The sequence below is a fragment of the Carassius gibelio genome, chromosome A25 (genome assembly GCF_023724105.1).
Source record: "Carassius gibelio isolate Cgi1373 ecotype wild population from Czech Republic chromosome A25, carGib1.2-hapl.c, whole genome shotgun sequence".
NCBI classification, from domain to species: Eukaryota; Metazoa; Chordata; class Actinopteri; order Cypriniformes; family Cyprinidae; genus Carassius; species Carassius gibelio.
In genome coordinates this window covers 6,993,318-7,014,208 of record NC_068395.1, presented here as the reverse complement: position 1 = coordinate 7,014,208, position 20,891 = coordinate 6,993,318, and the positions used below count along the sequence as shown (strand labels likewise).

General features: G+C 35.8%; 1 protein-coding gene across 2 annotated transcripts in view; it reads right to left on the bottom strand.

The window, feature by feature from the left end:
* Positions 1-7,333, bottom strand: part of LOC127946997 (spondin-1) — a 51,555-nt gene extending 44,222 nt beyond the window's left edge. Inside the window, exons 1-3 of one of the 2 annotated variants that reach the window (XM_052543873.1) lie at positions 6,634-7,333; positions 5,525-5,631; positions 882-1,015 (exon numbers count right to left, since the gene is read on the bottom strand). In XM_052543873.1, coding sequence (XP_052399833.1) covers positions 882-1,015; positions 5,525-5,631; positions 6,634-6,862 — 470 coding nt within the window. In that variant the 5' untranslated portion in view covers positions 6,863-7,333. The remainder of the gene's footprint in view (positions 1-881; positions 1,016-5,524; positions 5,632-6,633) is intronic. The other variant, XM_052543872.1, reaches the window with a different exon arrangement.
* Positions 7,334-20,891: the final 13,558 nt, after the last annotated feature.

Sequence of the window (20,891 nt, the reverse complement as noted above, 5' to 3'; positions counted from 1 at the left end):
GCTTTCGGATAGCTTTCTCCTGGTATTATACACCTCACTGGTTCACAACAAGTGTAAACAGGCCAAAAGAGTGACATTCAAAAGGCTTTCAGAAAGTGAGAGATGTTGTAAAGGGTGTTCCGAGGGTTGGCACCCATAATGTGGAAAAATGCATATACGCACCGCAACGTGTCCAACTAGAGCAGAAAGGCAGACTTTCAGATGTCTTTAATGCATCAAATGCACTTTAAGTTGTTTATAACCTCAAAAGGAGTGGGAGAAAGAGAGATGAAGATACATAGACAGCATGAAAGCATGAGGGGGTGGAGTGGAAACACTGACATCACAACACCGACAGATCATCCAGATTTTGTTTGGTTGAAGACCACTGTTGTGTGCTTGATGTATGTAAGGAAACTCAAGTGGGAGGATGTTGTTTGGATTCTGAGAATATTTTAAAGCTTTCAAAGTTTTTTTCATTTTCATAATCATCTGATTCGCAGCCTCCTATGAATGATGGGAACACTCAAGGGCAATTTCAATGGCTTAAGATTAACATACAATAAATTATCAACATCTATCTTCTATCGATGGCCCTAAATTTATTTATTTTCACTCAGCTTAAGATATGATTGAAAAAGACTGTTTTCCTTTTTCAATACTTTTGCAGAACGTGACTGATATAACGCTGACTAAATGAGACAAGCGCTCAGACTCAGTATTGTATTGTAGACACTAAACTCAATATAGAGTCAGTATAGAGAGTCTGTTTTCTTTTCTATCAGTTCAGTACCACAGACTTTATCTTTCAGCCTAAATCCATGGATTCTCATTCATTTATTGCTATCCAAGACCAGAATAATAATACAAATAAAAATTCTAAATTCTATTCAATAACTCACTTGAGAATGACACAACCACTGCCAGAAGGTGGCGCTGTCCAGAACACCTGTATCCTTGTGCGTCTTCTGGGAATGCTCTCTGTGACGGCTGGGGGGCAGCTGGTCATAAACTGCGTGTCACTTTCATCAATAAGCTGTGGAACAGGGAACATTGTAACTTATTTAATGTTTTTAAAAGAAAAAAAAAAAGAAAAAAGGCAGTGAAAAAATAATTAATGTGCAACATTATTATTAGAAGCAGTTATTTTTTTTATATTTATAACATTTTTATATTTCATAACATATTTTATATAATGTTTTTAATGTAATTTATTCCTGTTATGTAGATAATATGATCCTTCAGAATATCATGATCCTACAGAAATCATTCTAGTATGCTGAATTGGTGCTCAAGAAACATTTCTTATTATTATCATTATGCTGTAAACAGTTCTGCTGCTTAATGTTTTGTGAAAACTATGATAAATTGTTTTCTTTTTTTTTTCTAAAGAACATAAATCTTTTGGAAACATAAATAGTTGTATATATATATACAGTTCCTGTTGCTCTGTGGTAGAGCATTGCATTAGCAGCGCAAAAAGGTTGTAGGTTCAATTCCCAGAGAACATACATACTGTTAAAAAAATCAAGAAATGTATAGCCTGCTTTCACTGCAAGTTGCTTTGGATAAAAGCGTCTGCTAAATGCGTAAATGTAAAAGTAATTTTATGGCAAAGATTCATATGAAAAACTTTGAAAAGTTCTCTGTGTGTTTCATTGCAGTATAGGACATTTGAAACAGCACAAGTAAATCATTTTTCATTTTATAGGAGAGCTATGGAAATAAAACAAAACAAAAGGCATTCAAAACTCTAAGAATCTAATTTTTTTTTTTTTTTTTCAATTATGCAACATTTTCCAACTAAACAGTAAAGTTGTACCATAAATAAGCTCTGTGATGTAGAATATTTGATTTTGTGGGCCAAGATGACTAACCATACATGACAGCCCTTTCAACATCTTTCAGTGCAGAGGACAAATATTTGTAACTGACAGTTCTGTGCTTCTAAAACCTAGAGCTCATGTTAACCTACGAGGCAACATTTTGACATTCTTAACTACTATGCTCTTCAACATTTGTTGGAACTTAAAAAAAAAAAAAACAGTAATTGTGAAAAATGCACTGCTCTAATCCACACACAAAAATTGGCTTTTAAAAATGTTCATTAAATGCCTGATTTTAACACTCTTCTTTATCATTCGTCATCATTCAATGAATTACTGCTTCCATTACAACTAAAAATGTAATGTAAACTTCCATTTTTAATAACATTGTTTAATCACTCGCTTTCCTCAGGTAGGCCTAGTAATATTGTGAAGTTAATTGCGCCAAGCAAATAGCATTGAGCTTTGTGAAAAAAAGTTATATAATAAGCTTAATTTACATAGAAAATCAAATAAATTTGTGTATTTATGTTAAAAAGAATGACAGCTGAAAAACAAAACAAACAAAAAAATGCAGGTTTTTGCCCTGAAATACCTCATGCAAAACCATTTAGTAAATTCATCCTATAATTTATAGAAAAGAGCTAAAAAAGAATATATTATTATTATTATTTGTCCCATATGTACTTTTGCACATTTTTATAAGTTAAAAATAAATAAATAAATAAAAGTACATGTCATATATGTCTTCCGGATATATATTATCGCTACTGTTTGTAAAATCACATTCTCCAAGTGATGGGAAATTCCAGTGGGGGTGGAAAATTACAATTTTGTTTGCATGTTTCAACACAAAATCACTGCCAAATGTCCATCGAAGAGTAAAATCCTAAGTTTTCTCACTCTCTCTCTCTCGTTCTCTCCATTTCCACTTTCCACTCTTCCACACGCATACAGTCATGCAAACCCAAATCTGCAAACAGTATCCTCTGATTCTGTCCTTCACTTCTGCAAAGAAAGTAAAAGCTGCAATTTTGGCATCTCAAGCAACCTTGTCGCACCCTTGTTCAGACTAAAAACTTCTGAAACTATGCTAAACTTTGTAAAGATATGCTTGAGCTGTAGGACTGTGCAACAGTTGCTCTACAAGTTGTTTATTTTAAAAGAGGAAATGCGGGCCAAGCAGCATTGTTTCCTGGGTAAAAAGGGGCTGTAATGGCTGCCTTAAAAATGCTGCAAACCAGCTGGGGGAAAGTTGTTCAAAACAGAGGAGAGGAGAGGCGTGTTTGTTTCAATTGTGGCTCCTGGCGAGACTGTGTGGCCTAGCTCATGAGGGACAGTGAAAGCAGTTTTCGGTTTGCTCTCTTAAACTCTCCCTCTTTCAGTTTGTTCCTCTAGCAAGCACAAAACTCTGTGGCTTGAGTGAATAGCCATATCTCCTGAAGGAATTAGGGACGTCCATCTTCAAGAGGTTCCTTGGAGAGATTAAGTATAACGAATGGCGAGATATCACAACGCTTATTTCGAGCATGCTGGTTTGGCTTAAGAGGTGTTTGTCAGATTGTGCTAGCATAAGAAGTGCAACAGCTTTGTATGTGAACTGTCGTGATGACTGATGAATATAAATATTTTGAAAGGCACGGTTAACTGACATGGGTAGCAAACAACTCAGAATGAGGTTTAACATCTGAAACCCTTCAATGTAAACAGCTAAATTTAATGCAGCAAACACCCAGAAAGGTTTTACCCTGGAGATAAGGCAGGTCACGGTCAGGGTTACTGATCAAATTACTGAACTGAAGTAGAATGAACATCTCTTAGATTTAAAGCTTCACCCAGCAAATTTGAATGCAATCATTTTCAATTGGCAAAAATTACATTACACAAGAGCAACCTAATAAATGTGTCGAGCTCCCTGCTAAACTTGGGCTTGTAAAAAATAGATTCTCATGTTATAAATTGTGTCATTATACTACAGAGGACATGTTAATGTTTCTCTCAGACATTATATCACAATATGTTGTATATATATAAATATATAAAAAAAAATTAGATGCTGCTCATTTTTTAAATCCTGGACTTTTCCATTCAAAACTTCATACAGAAAATATAAACAAGGCTTCAGTAAAATAGAGATTGAAAAATATTTTACATTTTTGAATTTTAGTAACCAAAATATTTAAGTAAAATTCAAGTATATTTTATGGTTAAGATTCCTATTCAAAAAAAAAAATCAGGTTTCAAATAAAATAGAAATTTACATAAATATAACATTAAATCCAATCTAAATCCAGATACACACACACACACACACACACACATATATATGCACCAAATGAGAGTCAGTGTGGCATAACCAACACACAGGAAGACAATAAAATTGTACAACATGAAATTATTAATGCAATATGCATAGTCATATTTCGACTTTTTTTAAATGCAAGTCAAGATCAAATGGTGCAACCCTAAGATAAATGCATGATTCACTTGCAAAACAAACAAACTAATGCCATGAACAGTGTCTGAAAGCTACTTTTTAGAGTCAACTACAAAAATTACATAAACGTAAAAAAAAAACTAAAATGTATAAAAGCAAAGATTTGAATACAAAGATTAAATAAAAAAAAAAGTGCACTTGTGTTTTAAGCATTTTAAAAAGAATTTTCATTTTCAACATCTCAAACATTATTTTTCATAATTGGTCCATATGCATTTAGAACAAAACCACAGCTTTTGTAATTTTGTGTCTTGTCCTTTCACAGTTGCCTTTATTGTGTTTTTCGGTCACTCAATTTAGTCTGTCAGGACGAGAATCCCCAGTTTAAGACCTCAACAGAGAATGTCTGCTAACATCCGCCAGGCAATCTGAGCGCTGAAAAAACACAGCGGTAAGGAGTGCAGAGCGCCGACCACAACTAATGAGATCTGGGGGGAGAAAGCCTTCCTGCTTCAGTCTGGCAAGCACTGCGGCTTGATGTGGAGAGCACTAAATGATAGGGGTCCTGTCTTTCAGAAAGGACACGGCTCTGAGACGGTCAGTGTGTTTCCAATGAGGAGCAGCATGTCTGAGACTACTTCACACAGTTCTGCTTGCTGGCAAAAGATGGATCTGAAATCCTTAAAACACTTAAACGTTTGATGCATGCCATCCACTACAGCCTTTTTTATCTAATCGGGGTGATTCCCTTTGACCTTTAATTCCATAATTTTTTTTTCATTATGGTGGGGGGGGGGGGGGTAAACCAGGGGGGGGGTATGGGTAAAGAAAGTTTGAAAGACACTTTTTAGAGTCAGTAAAAACAAGAAAGAAAGAAAAAAAAAAAAAATTTTTTATATATTTTATATATATATATAGTATAAAAACAAAAAGAGTACAAGGATTATTAATTCCGTAGCTTTCCTCTTCATATGTTTTTTCTATTTTTTTTTTTATGATAGCATAAAATTAATCTGGCCAATAAAAGTGTTGATGCACCAAGTTATAATTTTGAGAAAGAATAAAAATATGGCTATGATCACACTCTTGTTTTGAAGACATTTTTTTCTCAAGCATCTAAGGGTTAATGGTCATTTTTCTTCCTAAACCTACCACGTCTAAATACATATGTGCCAACTCAACCCGACATAAACTGCTAATTTTGCAGAGACTGCAAATTAAACTGTCATCTTTGACTGCCACAGTTCAAGGCGGTTATACGGGGTCACTGCAAAACCCTCACCTTGAAGGTGCCAGCGTAATCATCAGGAGTGATGCCCTCCCTTCCTTCCTTCAGAGCAATGAGGGTAAAGCCACGAAAGTAAGATGGGCTGGAGGCATGCAAACTCACTGAATAGAGAGAAAGAGAGAGAACAGAATATAGGTTAGAGATACCAGAAATGGGCTTAACAGTAGGTCAGATCTCAACAGTGTGCCAGAGCAAGTCGCAAAATGCTCTCACAATTGGCAGGTACAGTACGTTTGAATGTAAGTGTATGGGTTGTGCAAGTGCATTTCAACTGGAGAACCTGGAAAACCCAATTATAATGGACATTAAATTACAGAACTGGTTTCATCTGAATCAGGAGGTTTAATTTGACAGTGTATGACAATATTAAATCTATAAAATTCACAAATTAAATCTACATTAAAAAAGGACTGACCAGACATTGCTGCTGTAACACGCTTTTATACAAAAAAGGGACTGAACAATACAGAATACATTTGCAACACTTGATGGGGTCACACACTAAGAGTTTAAAATATTACTAGATTTGTCATTCAGTGTTCAGTGTTTTAAATGAAAATGTTTTAAGTGAGATTTGAACACATGAAAGTGATCATCAAAATAAATCCATGCGCAAAGTGTCCATTCAAAATATCCAATAGTACATTTCTATTAGTGTTATAGTATGGCAGTGTTGTAACTACAGCACTTTTCATACTTGACACTAATTTACAGTAAAGCTATAAATTGTACGTTTAACCTACTGTAAGCATACAAATTTGTGAATATTATATATCGAAATATGGCATCCAACCAAAAAAAAAAAAAAAAGACAAAGCGTTTAAACAATGTGTTAAACTCACAGTCACCTTTTTGATCCTCTTTGGTGAACATGCTAGGCTTTGCTTGGTTTTTTAAAACTCTCTCCAATAATATGTACTCATATACACCATATAAAACGCTTTTCAGCATATTAGCGTTAGCCAACCTTGTTTACTTGCGGAAGAACTAAAGTTGACGTTTTACGCACCAATATTTACAAACTCCACACATGTTGTTTTCACCCAGGGGTGCACTAAATGCCTCTTAAATTGGCCAAACAGCAACATGTTGTGACCTCTAACCTCTGTAAGTGCTCCCGGGTTGGTACGTTTCTGGATCTCCTTCAACTCTGAGGCGAAACTCGTTCTGTCCGTCTCTCCGAGCGCCCCGAGTCTGCGTCCGCAAGACCCGGCAGAAACCCCCCTCGGATCTCGACTGTCTCTCTGCGGTATCTCTTCTGAACGCATCAGTATATACAAAAAGCACGTTCAACAAAACTAACAGTACAACCAGTCCGTCTTTGTCCATCATTTCCCTTTCTTTGCCTGTCCAAACACAAGTTTAGAGTCTAGTACCAGGGCTAAAACGCAGTCAAAGAACGGGAAAAGAAGGTGAAAACAAACAGAAGCATTAATCAACCAAACTTGTCTATTTTGGGGTCCATTCACGATTAAAAGAGCGCAAAGACGCCGTATCCATTCCCACTGAGGAGATGTGGAGACCGCCGATAGTCCCGTGCCCGCGGAGCGCGAGATTGATTGAAGGCGAGCGCGGAGACAGAAGACTCAGATGATGTTGACTTTACTCAAAGGATATTCACACTGAGGAATGCCTACTTGGTCTCCTTGATAACCAAGCTCAGACTTAAAGAGAATAGCTTCAGACTTTAAACAAAACCTAGACATAGACGCCTGACATTCTTGGTTTGACGCTCTGAGGAGAAAGACAGCTCGCGAATGTTTGAACAGCCGTTAGCTGCAGCAGCAGAAGAAGAGAATCACAGGGGGCTTGCGCTCTGAGGAGACATGGAAGATGATTTTGGAAACTCCTCCGTCTGTTATGCTTGTTTATGCAAATAAATGGTTTAAGGGCTCATGTTTTTAGTATGAGGAATGAACTGCATTTTATTACTTAATATTTTAACAGTCTTTTAAAAGAACATATTTCCCCCCATATTACATAACCAAGAAGTAGGATACCACACGGTGTTTATACTGAATATCTGTATGCAATCAAAACCGTGTTGATCTTCAGTAGGCTACTACAACATGAACGTGATATACAACAGTTCCATAAAAGTAATTATTATAAGATAACTTATTTTCCAAAACAAAATACAGAATGGAACCCGGACTGGATCAGCATGTATAAGTGGACGGGAGTTATTTCCTTAACCTGCTCATAGCGTTCTGTAACCACGCTCTGCTCGTGCTCCAGTTCGGGGTTTCCATTTCACAATAGTGAGAAAATCCAGCTCCGAACGACCCTGGACCGAGAAAACACTGATGCTTCGACTTCCAGAAGTCAATGAACCAATTTTGCAATTATGAACATTAATGTGTTATATTTGTTATTAATGTTTGGGTTATGAAAATTATTTTTCTCAACTGTAATTATATATGCCATATAATTCTATATGCCATATAATAATGAGAAAGTTGTGGCCTAGTGGCTAGAGAGTTTGACTCCTAACCCTAAGGTTGTGGGTTTGAGTCTCAGGCCAGCAATACCACAGGTGTGTGTTCACTGCTGTGTGTGCACCTGGATGGGTTAAATTCAGAACATGGATTCTCAGTATGGATCTCCATATCAATTCACTTATACTGTGGAATTGAAAACAATCCTAATCTTGAGATAAGAAGCTGCAATAACACAGACTTATATATATATATATATATATATATATATATATATATATATATATATATATATATATATATATATATATATATATATATATATATATAAAATACATTATGTTAGCAACTTGGTAAGACTTGTAAATATGCATTTTATTAACTCAATTTCTGAGTTTGCACTTTATATTATTTTTAATCTAATGCCAAGTCGGCCATTTCTTATTTGAAATAATTCTGCGGCCCCCTTAAACATTTGTTGAAGCCCCCTAGCTGGCCTCAACGCCCTGGTTAAGAATCACTGATCTACAAGAATAACTTTTGAACATCTGCATACACTGCATATCTGTCTGATCAGAGGCAAGTTAGAGAACCACACCAGCAGATGTCATTAACGCATCCTGACCTGACTGCACTAATTCCTAGTGGAAATATGCCATATAATGAAAATGATTTTCCATATGCTATTCAGTTATTTTACAAATTTGGTTATGCAAATCTGTAGAAAAAAAAAAAGTTATCCTCAAATACACCCTCCTTGCATCAATTTCTGATATCCTAATATCAGTAGGTTTATTAAAAAAGCCTTTATTTACTGGAATATTTCATATGCTTTTTTTGTTGTTGTTTATGAAAAATTAATGTGCTTTTGTTCTATATGTTTTGGATTGGGATTGTTTTTTAAGGAACACCGTCAAATATCTTTCACTAAACTTCTGAGCATATAGGATATTTTGAATTATTTTTGGTTTGTTGGAAAACCATCGGATACCGATTCAGACCAAGGACAAAACAGCATGCTTCACCAGAAGGGCAAACCAAAGTAGTCACTTTCTAACAATACAAAGGCCAAACTTTCACATAAATGTCTACAGAGGACGACCTTCTAGGCTGAGTTGTTAGTTTGGCACCTCACACATTCACTAACCTGTATGTGATCTTGTCACCTGACCTATTGATCTGCCTGGGATTGCGACAACTCAAGGGGCTGTGAAAAATGGCAGAAGGTTTGTTTGGCTGTAATGCCCCAGTAAGCATGGGGGTTGTGTGAGAGAAACACACCAGCAGCATTTGAGCTTGTTAATTCTTCAGTTCGTCTTTGGCACAGACTGCGCAACTCTAGATGAGAAAAAAAAAAAAAGTTTAGAGGGGGTAAATGGATAGGGAATGGCAAAAGGAAGTTTCTTTTTCGTTCAGTTTTTCACCCACGGAATCCAATGAAATGAAGTTCAGAAGTATATATTTAAGAGTCAGTTAAATATAGAGGACGAAGTGAAACAGCTCAACCAGATAAATCATAGCCTTCCTCTGCGGTCTGACTGATTGCCTGCAAGTCTATTTAAATATGCTAGCCATCTTAAAGGGATACAGTAGTTTGCTCAACAAAAAAAAAAAAAGAAAAAAAAGAAAGAAAGAAAATTATTACATTATTTACTCACCCTCTTGTTGTTCTAAACCTGTATAATGTTATTTATTTTTATTTAAAAAAAGTATAAATATTTGAAGTATGTGCAAGTGCAAGTGCAAGTTCTTCTGGATTTCGTCTGTCTCAGTTTGTTCTGTTTCTTCTTGTTATTCCAGACAGACTAAATTATGGTGAGATCAGATCTCTGTGTGGAGCACTGGCTGCTGTCAGACTCCTTGTGCAAACAAAAAATCTCACTGGATTATTACAATGAATAGCAAAAATAATGTTTGGAAATGAAAACTGATACTGACACAGTACCGCAAAAGATAGAAATAACTGACTTAAAACCATTTTTTTGTTGGTGAAAATACCAGTGGCCTAAGACTTTTGCACAATACTGTATACATATACATATATACATAAATAAAATAGGAATGAGTCTGACAGCATACTGGTTGAGAAATACAAAAGGTTGACATTTTTTATTTTTTGGGGTGAACTATCCCTTTAAGTAACTATCGCAGTATGAAACTGCTTTGTGTCCAGATTTTGGTAACACTGACTTAAGTCAAACCTATCAGTGATTAAGTCAAATGGCACTTTAATGTCTAACGGAACGGAGACAGCTTTTACTACTTAAGGAAATGGTTGAGGTTGCCAGGAAGCTCCCTTTTAAGTACTCAAATAGTTCCATGGCAGTCGTGATATTAAGTGAGGTAATTGAATACATCAGCATACATCATATGATGCTTCTGTTTATCCCGAGACATAACAGTTAATTCTAATGCTGCAACACTAATAGAAAGTTAGTTTTGAACACATATGGCATGGTGAAACTCTGTTTAAAAGCTGCGGTGTGAAAGTATATGTTAATCGCATGCCGTGTCAGCAGACTTTAGGACAGCTGGAGACCAGGGAAGGAGTGGACCTGCAGAGCTAAAAGCCACTCAGTGCTTTTCAAGTCAAAAAAGGGGTTTAGTCAGTTCTCAGCATTATGAATAGCACATCACAAAGCTGTTGTGCTTGTTGATCCCAAAAGATGCAGACCCAGGAGAAGTCTGTGCATATGACTGACAGCTGTCTGAAAAGTGCTGCTGTAAAGTCTTGTGCTTCAGTATTTCCTTGCTTATTTTTATTTTATTTTAAGTAAAGAACTCTACAGTTCATATTTTTATGGCATTTAGAGATCAAACACTTAGTGTCTCAGAGAAAAAAAGTTAAACGAAGGGTAAAGACATAATTATAATTTAGCTGCAAATGTGAGAGACAGAACCACAGTTGTAAAAAAAAAGTTGCTGCTGAGAGAAATAGTCACAACTGTGTGATTAAAAAGTCACATTATGAAACAGCTCACAAATTTGAGAAATAAATAAGCAATTGCGAGAAAGCCCTACATTTTAAAAAACTTTTGTGTTTGCTCTTAAAAGTATTAAAATATGGTTTTCCTAACCACCTCATATTATTTTCGTCAAAAAAGATTTACTGGCTAATTCTAAGTTTCTCAGGGACACGCAAACCGTTACAAGAGAATGCAAACTTTCTTTGCTGAACACAAGGATTTGCGAGAGAACGGAATCATAAGAAATAGTTACAAATATTTGATATAAAGCAGCAATTGTGAAAGAGTCAAAATTCTGTGAAATTGTACGTGCATTTAAAAAAAAGTCTTGATTGCGAAAGTCAAATTTGCGATCTTGGATACATATAAATTAAATCATGAATAAGAGAAATATTTTTGTTTTACTCTGAAGCATGCTTCTATTGCCCTATGCAAGGCAAGACATTCATCTAAACAGATTTAACCAGCTCACATTGTCTTTAATTATATACTCATTGTCACTTATGCATTCTTTTATTTGCTTTAATATCCAGAGTTTTCGTTGCCTGAACTTGATGAGCACAGAGGAGGTTATGTCCACATGGGCATTGTGTCTGGCCCCTAAAGTGGTAAGGACCATTATGCAGGCCAGCGCAGTGGACTGTTGTCCTAAAGTGATAAATGTTCAAATCACTAGTGGCTAATGTACTGTGCTGGGGACTTTTTCTCTTAGTAGCGTTCTAATTGACCGAGAGGCAAGTGATGCAAAGAAAGTCCATATGCCCATTTCCCCTGAAACACCCTCCCATCCTCAGTTGGCATATCATTTATGTGATGGTTTTAGACTTTCATTGTGGCTGATTTACAAGTTGTTTTGTACATTCTGGTTTGAAATTTAAAGCCTGCCTCTACTCCGTTGATAAAGCCTCCGTCTGGCAAATGGCGCCGATATAGTTCGGACAACTGGAACACATTTAAACACATTTCAACATTTCGGTTAAATTAAATGAACAGAACAGTCTCGTCTCGTATTGTAATGAAATTCTCCTCGACCTTTCAAAGTATTTCCAATGCGAAACAATGAAACAACTTGTTCCTAAGCATCTCAGAGCAAAAAGTAGCTTGTCCTTTTCTCAGGAATCTCTACCTATTGAATTACAAATGAGAATTGAAAAGTGTAATACAACAGGACATTGTCTAAATGTTTATGGTAAAATCTCAGAAAGGCTTGTTTGATTTCCATTTAAATGTTTTTTTTTTTTTTTCACACAGATTCACAACTGATCGTATCATTTTATATACTGTACTAACTCTAACTCTACTAACATATTAGCTATCTGCAGATTTTTAACATACCGGTAATTTTGAAAATTAAGGTAGATACCACAAGCTAACTGAATGTGTCACAAAGTGAAGGTTTTTCTACCCAGTGATCTTTTGGGAGTAAAAGTTATACAGAAAAATGTATTGGGACTTTAAAGACATCACATTCTAAAAACATTGACATTACAATGGAGTTGGTCCCACCTTTGCAGCTATAACATTTTCTAACCTTTTGGGAAGGCTTTCCATAAGATTTTGGAGTGTTTCTGTGGGAAATTTTGCCCATTCATCCAGTGGAGCATTTCAGAGGTCAGGCCCCAAGTTTGGATGAAAAGGCCAGGCTCGCAATCTCCTTTCCAGTTCATCCCAAAGGTGTTCAGTGGTGTTGAGGTCAGGGCTCTGTGTGGGCCAGTCAAGTTCTTCCACACCAAACACATCCAACCATGTCTTTTTGGACCTTGCTTTGTGCATTAGGGCACAGTAATGCTGGAATAGAAAAGGGCCATCCCAAACTGTTTCCACAAAGTTGGAAGCATAGCATTGTTCAAAATGTCTTGGTTACACAGGTAATGTCTTTTTAGCATCTGCCAAAACCAGACTCGTCCATCAAACCCATACTGCCAAACAGCGAAGTGGAGAAGAGAAGTCATTCATCACTCCAAAGAACATGTTTCCACTGCTCCATAGTCTGTTGTATGCTTTAAATCACTCCATCCATTGCTTCGCATTGTACTTGGTGATGTGAGTCTTGCATGCAGCACCTCGGCCATTGAAACCCATTCCATGAACCTCTTGCCGTTTTTGTGCTGGTATTAATTCTAATGGAATTTTTTTTACCTCATCAGCTATGGAAACAGCAGAGCATTGGCAACTTTTATGCACCATGCATACACTCGATGAACGCTTTGTGACTCTACATGGTCTTCTGATTCATGAAATAAACAAAGATTTTCCAGTAATACCACTATTACACAACTGTGGAATATCTAGCAGGGAAGACATTTCACAAACTATACATACAGTTTATAAAATGTAAATAAATAGTAAAATAATTTGGCCATTTTTTTTTTAGCAAAAATGTGAACAATAGAAGTTGGTTGAAAACTTTGACATTTTCGATATATTACATGATATTCATAGATTTTGTTAACTGTGAATCATGACTGTAGGAGAAAATCTTTCTGGAAAAGGTTAGTGCAATTTGTGTCACAGATGGTGGTCGTTTCCCTGACAAACAACATTAGACTTGAGTCTCAAAAAAACAGAACCATTATTTCCTCTTCCAGTGCATCATATGGCCTTGTAAGACTGCAGTACAAGCATGCAACCATCCATGGCATAAATGTGCAGTGACAGATAGGGTCAATGTCTGCTGTTTCTCATCAGAATCATCATTTCAGACTGTCAACAACATGTACTGAGGTCAAAGCATGACAAAACGAATGTGCTTTGACAATGATAAATTCATCTATTGTAAAAAGAGAGTCATTATTTTACTTTGCACTTGATGAACGCGCTGACTGCTTTCTTCTGATTTATTTAATTTTTTTTATGAATGGATGGAGCCTTCTCTAAATTGTCTCAAATTTCTAATCTAAGTTTGTTTGAAAAGTTATTTTGGTACACTGCTTGCATTCAAGAAAAATGTAATGCGAAAAGTTTTTAAACTAGAAGTAGCTTTAAACCAAGCAAAGTTTCTATTCAGACAAACAGTTTTGAAGTATTTACAACCCAGGCCAATAATAATTTCAATGCAGTTCAGTTCACTTAATAAAAATAGCACATAGCTCAGATGATAAACTATAAGAAAAAAATATATTTGTCTTCATATTGCTTCAAATCTCTTTGACTAACAATCTTCTGTAAAACACAATAGGTGAATTTACAAGACCGTCAAGCTCTAAAGAGACAAAAAAGCATCAAAAAAAGTGTTTGTATTATTTGTTTTATATTCCAGGCCAAATAATAACTTTGTGTTAGAAACAGATTAAATTTGAACTATTATTAATGCAATTAAATAATGTCCACCAGTGAGCTGTCAACCTCTGCAACTGGATCTTATTAATCTGTTTGTGAATGTATCACTAAGACAGGTTTTATTAACTGACTTCACGGTTTCATTTAATAGCTCTGACTGAAATGAATGATTCATGAATCAGACATCATAAACAAATCAGACAAATTTTAAGTTTTCCTCACTGAAAGCTATCGGATGGAATATAGTGCACTTAAATGGTGATTCATTCACTTTTATTGCATGCAAGCAAAACGCAAGGATACTCCACGGAAGAAAGAAAGTCAAATAGCTTTGGAATGACATAAGAGCAAACTATCCGTTTAATATGAAACAACAAAAGGATGTGAGGAAATTACCGTAACAAGCCAATAAAAAGTTTAAAACTGCATTTCCTTGCCAAAGTTGTTTTTTGTTATTTGCGAGAGTGCTTTTTATGGCGCTGCTAAAACATCTTTAAAAAGCTGCAAGCGATTTGAAAGCCCCATAAATCCGTTTAATTGTTTTAAAATGGGCTGTAAATTCAAGCCTGTTTTGTTGATTTCTTGTGTATAGAGCCACTTGACTCCAAATGAAGTCATAGCGAACAGTGCAAGATTTCGCCTTCCTGTTTTAAGTGGAGCTTAATTTGCTCATGCTATCAGTGAGCAAACTGCTTCAGATATTTCCTTTTGATGCACCATGTGTCAGAATAATGAGCTCTGGATGTAATTTAAACGTTGCATTAGTGTTTCAAAAAAGCTAATAAATATTGTGCCCTCCAGAAAGCTGATTTTAAGAAGGGATGAAGTAGCTACCTAGACTAAAAAAGACACAAAAGTGATGCTCAAAGATCCCGCATATGTCAGAAGAGAAGAATGGGATGCAAGCAGGCTCTTTCCAAGCCCGAATACCCTGTCAGAATACTACATAAAACAATGCATCTTGAATTAATGTTGTTATGTGCAAGACCACCTGTAATCTGAAATCCCAGTGGCGCTTTTTGTGTATTCTAATCGGACTGTTTTGTGCTCTGAATTCACCCGACAGCGCTGGCCTTGTCCAAACCACTGTAATTACCTCTCTTATCTGAAAAGAGAGGGCTTAGGCCATTCCATTCTGCTAAAACAGACACTTTGTATGTCACGTTACAAAGAAACCGGGTCTGAGTAGACGGTGCTTTTAGCATCCTTAAAAAATGAATTGATTCAAACTACACTGGATGAGCTGCATGCATTTAATTCACTACAAAGAGCCAAATCATAAAACATACTATTTTTTTTCCATCAGTTCAAAGATGTTTCCATGCAGCCAATGTAACTTAAGAGTTAAAAAAGGGAGTAAAAAGATTCATCATGGGATTTTAAGAATCAGCATCAGGGATGTTCAAATGAAGATTACAATTGCACAGAAAATTAATATTTGTACACAGCTCATTATGGCAACCATAAATTATTATGGGCCAAACCACCCATATACTGTAACATCTTGAATGGTTATAAAATAAATAGCTTCCAAAAACCCAGCATTTCAACTTCTATGTACACAGTAGTTCAACCAAAACCTTTTCCTCTCATAATCGACTGTAGAGGACACGAGGGTCAGTAGAACACAGTTATAAGATGACACTTAACTCAAAAGTGTTGCTTGGGTACAACTGCAACAGATAAGAGAGGAGGAAATGAATGAGCACTCAGCAGCTTGTGAAGTACACTTTGATGCAGTCTTTGTGCAGGACACACTTCAAACATGCAACAAGGGCCAAAGCTTAAGTGTTTTTTCCATCAGACATCAGAGTGAACACTAACACCACAATAGAGACATACAGGACAAGCCAGATGAGGTTGCCAGATCTTTTGTAAAGGTGAGGTTTTTGCCAGATCAAAGTATTTTGACATATGCATCATTTTTCTAAATGGTCTGCCATCTAACGGCAGTTTAGGATGAGATGTAAAGATTCTTCAGAGAAATGAAGTGTCAAGGCAGTAATGTAAGCAATGTATGTAACTTACAAATGGTGTAAGTTAAGTGCAAAGGAAAATACACTGACTGTAGAAAAGAAAATCACCTCCATTAGTATATTTGACAAATTGTTATGCCAAGTTCCCTTGATTTGCAGTAGATGTATGTACATATACATAGTGCAGTTTATAGTGTGTAGTATATAGTGCACATTTTATTTGGAGAGACATTTTGCTTTTGAATTTTCAGTTGCCTCTCCAAACTTGATGAATCAAAAAAATGTTTAACCCTTCTGGTGTCTGAGGGGGTTTCGGCCAACATAAAATATACCCTTTCTAAAACTAAATTATAGCTTTGAGCATGGCAGTGTTTTAGTGACTTTTACATTGTTATAATCTAAAAGCAAAACTGAAACATGCACACACACTTGAATTTCGTAAGAGACAAAACAAAGCACCAAAATCTCAAGGAAAAGCAGAACAATCCATCTCAATGAAGCATGGAATCATGCAGAAGCAGGCAAAAAGACGGAAGACTAATCAAACCTGCAAACCAAACAGACATGGTCAGATGTATATTGGATATCAGATGGAGAATAGACTTTTAATTAAAGCCGGATTGTGGGTGCTCGGCAGAATCCCAGAGGCACTGCCTTAAAGACAAAAAAAGTATATTAATTCAAATTCATTATGCAATGAATTTGCATCAGTATTGGGTTGGCTCAGTGTTGGAATGTTATATGATAATATGTCACTGAATCTTTTTCAAGAATGCCAACAGTCCTCATTTGCCCAAAATGTTCATGGCAACTGCAGACAGTATCATGATCAAGCTTTTGTGCATAAATTGACCAAATAATGATGCTAAAAAAATACTTTGTCATAATTGGACATTTTTGCAGGCTCATCCAATGCATATGCAAATTCCATGGTGTTCAAGTGGATATTCATTTGGTCAAATAAAAAAAAATAATTTGCAAAATTTTGCAAATACATGCCAAATTGACACTTGGCCTTTTCTTTATAAGCAAGAAATGTGTTTTGCTGGCCCACGGGCAATACATAAGTCACTTCAGACAAACAAGGTAAACTTTTGTGTGTGTGTGTGAATGTGAATATATATATATATATATATATATATATATATATATATATATATATATATATATATATATATATATATATATATATATTAGGGGTGTAACGATACGCGTATTCGTATTGAACCGTTCGGTACGACGCTTTCGGTTCGGTACGCGGTACGCATTATGTATACCGAACGGTTCGTTGGAGTAATTAATTATATTTGAAAAAAAAAAAAAAAGAGAGAGAGAGAAATATAATGATATGCGTTCAACAAGGTAGCCCAATAACCCAAACAACGTAACAGGCAACGCCCCTGACACTCCCGAAGAAGAAAAAAACACCATCTTATATGTTTATGTTAGGCTACTCAGCAGGCGCTCGCTCACTCAGTACACGCTGAAGGCTCGTTGCAAAATAGCCAATGCGTTTAACAGACTAGAAATGAGAAGATCCTCCAATAACCAACAGGTCTGGTGTTTGGGTGCACTTTGGATTCCCTTTAAGCTATAATGGTGATGGCAAGAGAGTGGTGGATAAAAAAACAACGGTATGTCGCATCTGCAACATGACAGGGTACACCAGCGGGAATACAAAAAAAAAAAAAAAAAAAAAAAAACACCAGCGGGAATATCTAGGATATATGCGTCAGTACTATCTGGGAAAAGACGAAAAAAAGGAGAAACATGCACGCAGCAAACTATCCCTGCAGCATTTAGACACTATAGCTTACAGGGAATCCAACCCAAACACCAGACCTGTTGGTTATTTTAGGATCTTATATTTCTGGTCTGTTAAAGGCATTCGACATTTTGCAACGAGCCTTCAGCGCGTGCTGAGTGAGCGAGCGCCTTAGGGGCCGTTCACATATCGTGCCTAAAAACGCATGGAAAACGCTAAGCGCGTCTTTCTCCTCCTTTCCAAAGCGCTTGGGCAGAAGCGCTCATGAGGCGTCTGTCTTTGCTAAGCAACAATGACGTGCTCTCTCCATGAGACGCGGAAATTTCAGCGAAGGATAAATGGATTTGCAGCTCTAAAAATCGCTTGCAGTAGCGCTGCTACTAAATTTATTTCAAAATTGCAATCCATATACAACTATGATCAGCTGATCCTTCATCTTGGCTGAGCTCTCAACGTTGTTACGGGAAAGGATGAAGCTGATTGGTTAGTTCTTGTCACATGACCCGCGGTGCGCTTGCGGCATTCTGAAAAGTTGAGATGTTTTTACATTTTGCTGTATCTAAAACGTATCGAACCGAACCGAACCGAACCGTGACATCAGTGTATCGTATCGAACCGAACCGTGAATTTTGTGAACCGTTACACCCCTAATATATATATATATATAAATTTAGGGTTAGGGTTAACCCTAACCCTAACCCTAATTCTTTTTTTTTTTTTTACTGCTACCACTGTAGAAATAGGCTTAAACTTGTTTAAAATCATCTAAATCATCTTCTGGTTTAGATTTTATAACAAGAATTAAATAAACATTTGTTATAAAGCAGGTTTTCCTCTATTATGAGATGAACTTGGAAACTCACAGAGGCTGCTACAAGCTTGTGTCTAATGCATGTTGATAAGGCAGTTCTCTTATAATCATTATAACACATGCAGGAATTTTCCAGTGAACCTTTGGAACAACAAAACAGTTTGTCATTAAATTACACTTCTATAAGCATCCCCCTTTCTGAACAGAAAAGAAAAATGCCGGTTACAAATTTTGTTGCTGTCACATCCTGAGCTTTAGACTACGGTGCTTCTTATAGATAAGTGAAAATCTCATCCTAAGTGACTTGCTTCATTGCACTCACTTATACGGAGGTGACTCCTGCTAAACAAACACGTCTGCAGTAGGTTTGTGATGGAGCCAACAATCATTACTCACTGAGTTCAGATAACTCCACCTACCTTAAAAGGACTAGGGAGGTTCTGGCAATCCAAACTGCTTGCAATCTTTTGGCAAAAAAAGAAGAAGAAGAATATATTTATATATTATGCAATTATTTACTAGTTCTTACTTCCCATATGGATGTCTTATGAATGTATGATTATATATCTGGCCTCTTAAGTAAGACGTATTTGTGCAGGCTGTATCCTGCTTCGTTTTCACTTAACTGTGTGCAGCTATAAAAGCAATTTCTCCCCACATGAATAATTAAATATTTCCCCTCATAATCTACTGAATTTTGCCCTAATGCGGCCAAGAAACAATAAACAAACCCAAATGGAAGCCACTAAAGCACAAAAGTGAAGCAATTTTCCAGTTGCATGAGAAACTCTTTCTATTTTAACAGCAAATTCTCTGCAAATGGACACAGCCTTTTGTTTGGAATTTATGATGGCTTTTTGCATTTTATTTTTTAATTTTACTAATACTTCCTAAATTCTTTCAAATATGAAAACATTTCGTCATGTTGTCTGTTATTCATAAGCCTGCCACAATGTTATGGCTCAGTAATGAAACATTTTTGGGAGTTCAACTTTAGGCATTTTTATGTTTTTATTAAAAGAATTCATTGTTTGTCTTTGCGTTATAGTTAAAATGGCCTGGAAAACTTATGGTCTTTATTTTTGGGTTATTTTTCAGATAATTTGGGCATAAACTGAAAGCATAATTTGGGAATAAACTGGGTATAAATCTTTCCACCTCAGAATAGAAAAAAAAGGAATTCTCAGAAATTCTCACTTTGCATCTCGCACTTCTGACTTTTATCTTCTGAATTCTTATCTTAAAAGTTTTTTAATTCTAACTTTTTTTAAATACTGAGTTTATAGTTAAAGTTTCCAACATGGAATAAAAAATAAGGTAGCACTTTTTATCTCACAATTCTGACTGTTTTCCCAACAGAGTTTATATCTCACAATTATGAGATAGAGTTGCAATTTCCATTAAAAAAATTTAAAGCGTGGTAAAAAACTTAAGAATACAAAAATCAACCATAAAGAATATGATTAAATATTTTTTTTATGCCAAGAATGAAAACAAAAACATGAATTGTGTGAAAATGATTTATTCAAATTTTTGGATTAATGTAAATAGTTGTACAAATTACTACCTGACCATTGCTAAAAAAAAATGTCATTATCACTGTCATTTCCATCAAACCCCTTTTTTCAAAAAGTGACCAAGAAATACCTATAGATCATTGAAATCCACTGTACAATCAAGCTGTTCATTGATGTTTTGTGTGTTTTATTACATTATGACATGACGCTGCACTACTTACCTTAGTTTTAATTCAGTTTGAGGCATACAGTAGGTGCTTCATCACTAAGCAATGACAAGGAAAAATAATGATTTTCCTGACTCCCTGCCCAGCACTCTCGCATATCTGTTACAGAAAAACAATTTCAGGAAAGCAGAAGCTTATTGATTCAAATTATGGAATTGAATCTTGCAATTATTACCAAGTAAACAATGGTAAAATGATTGTATAGTACAGGATGTACTGGACATAATCCTGTAATGAATCTCATATTATTCTGCAATATGACTCATATGACTGACTCTCTGAAGCTTTCAAACTTCAAAAGGAAGCAAAAGCACAGGAAAGCAAAATAAAAGCAGAAGCGTTACTTTCAAACGTATTCTGAAATTCATGATTTAAAAAAAAT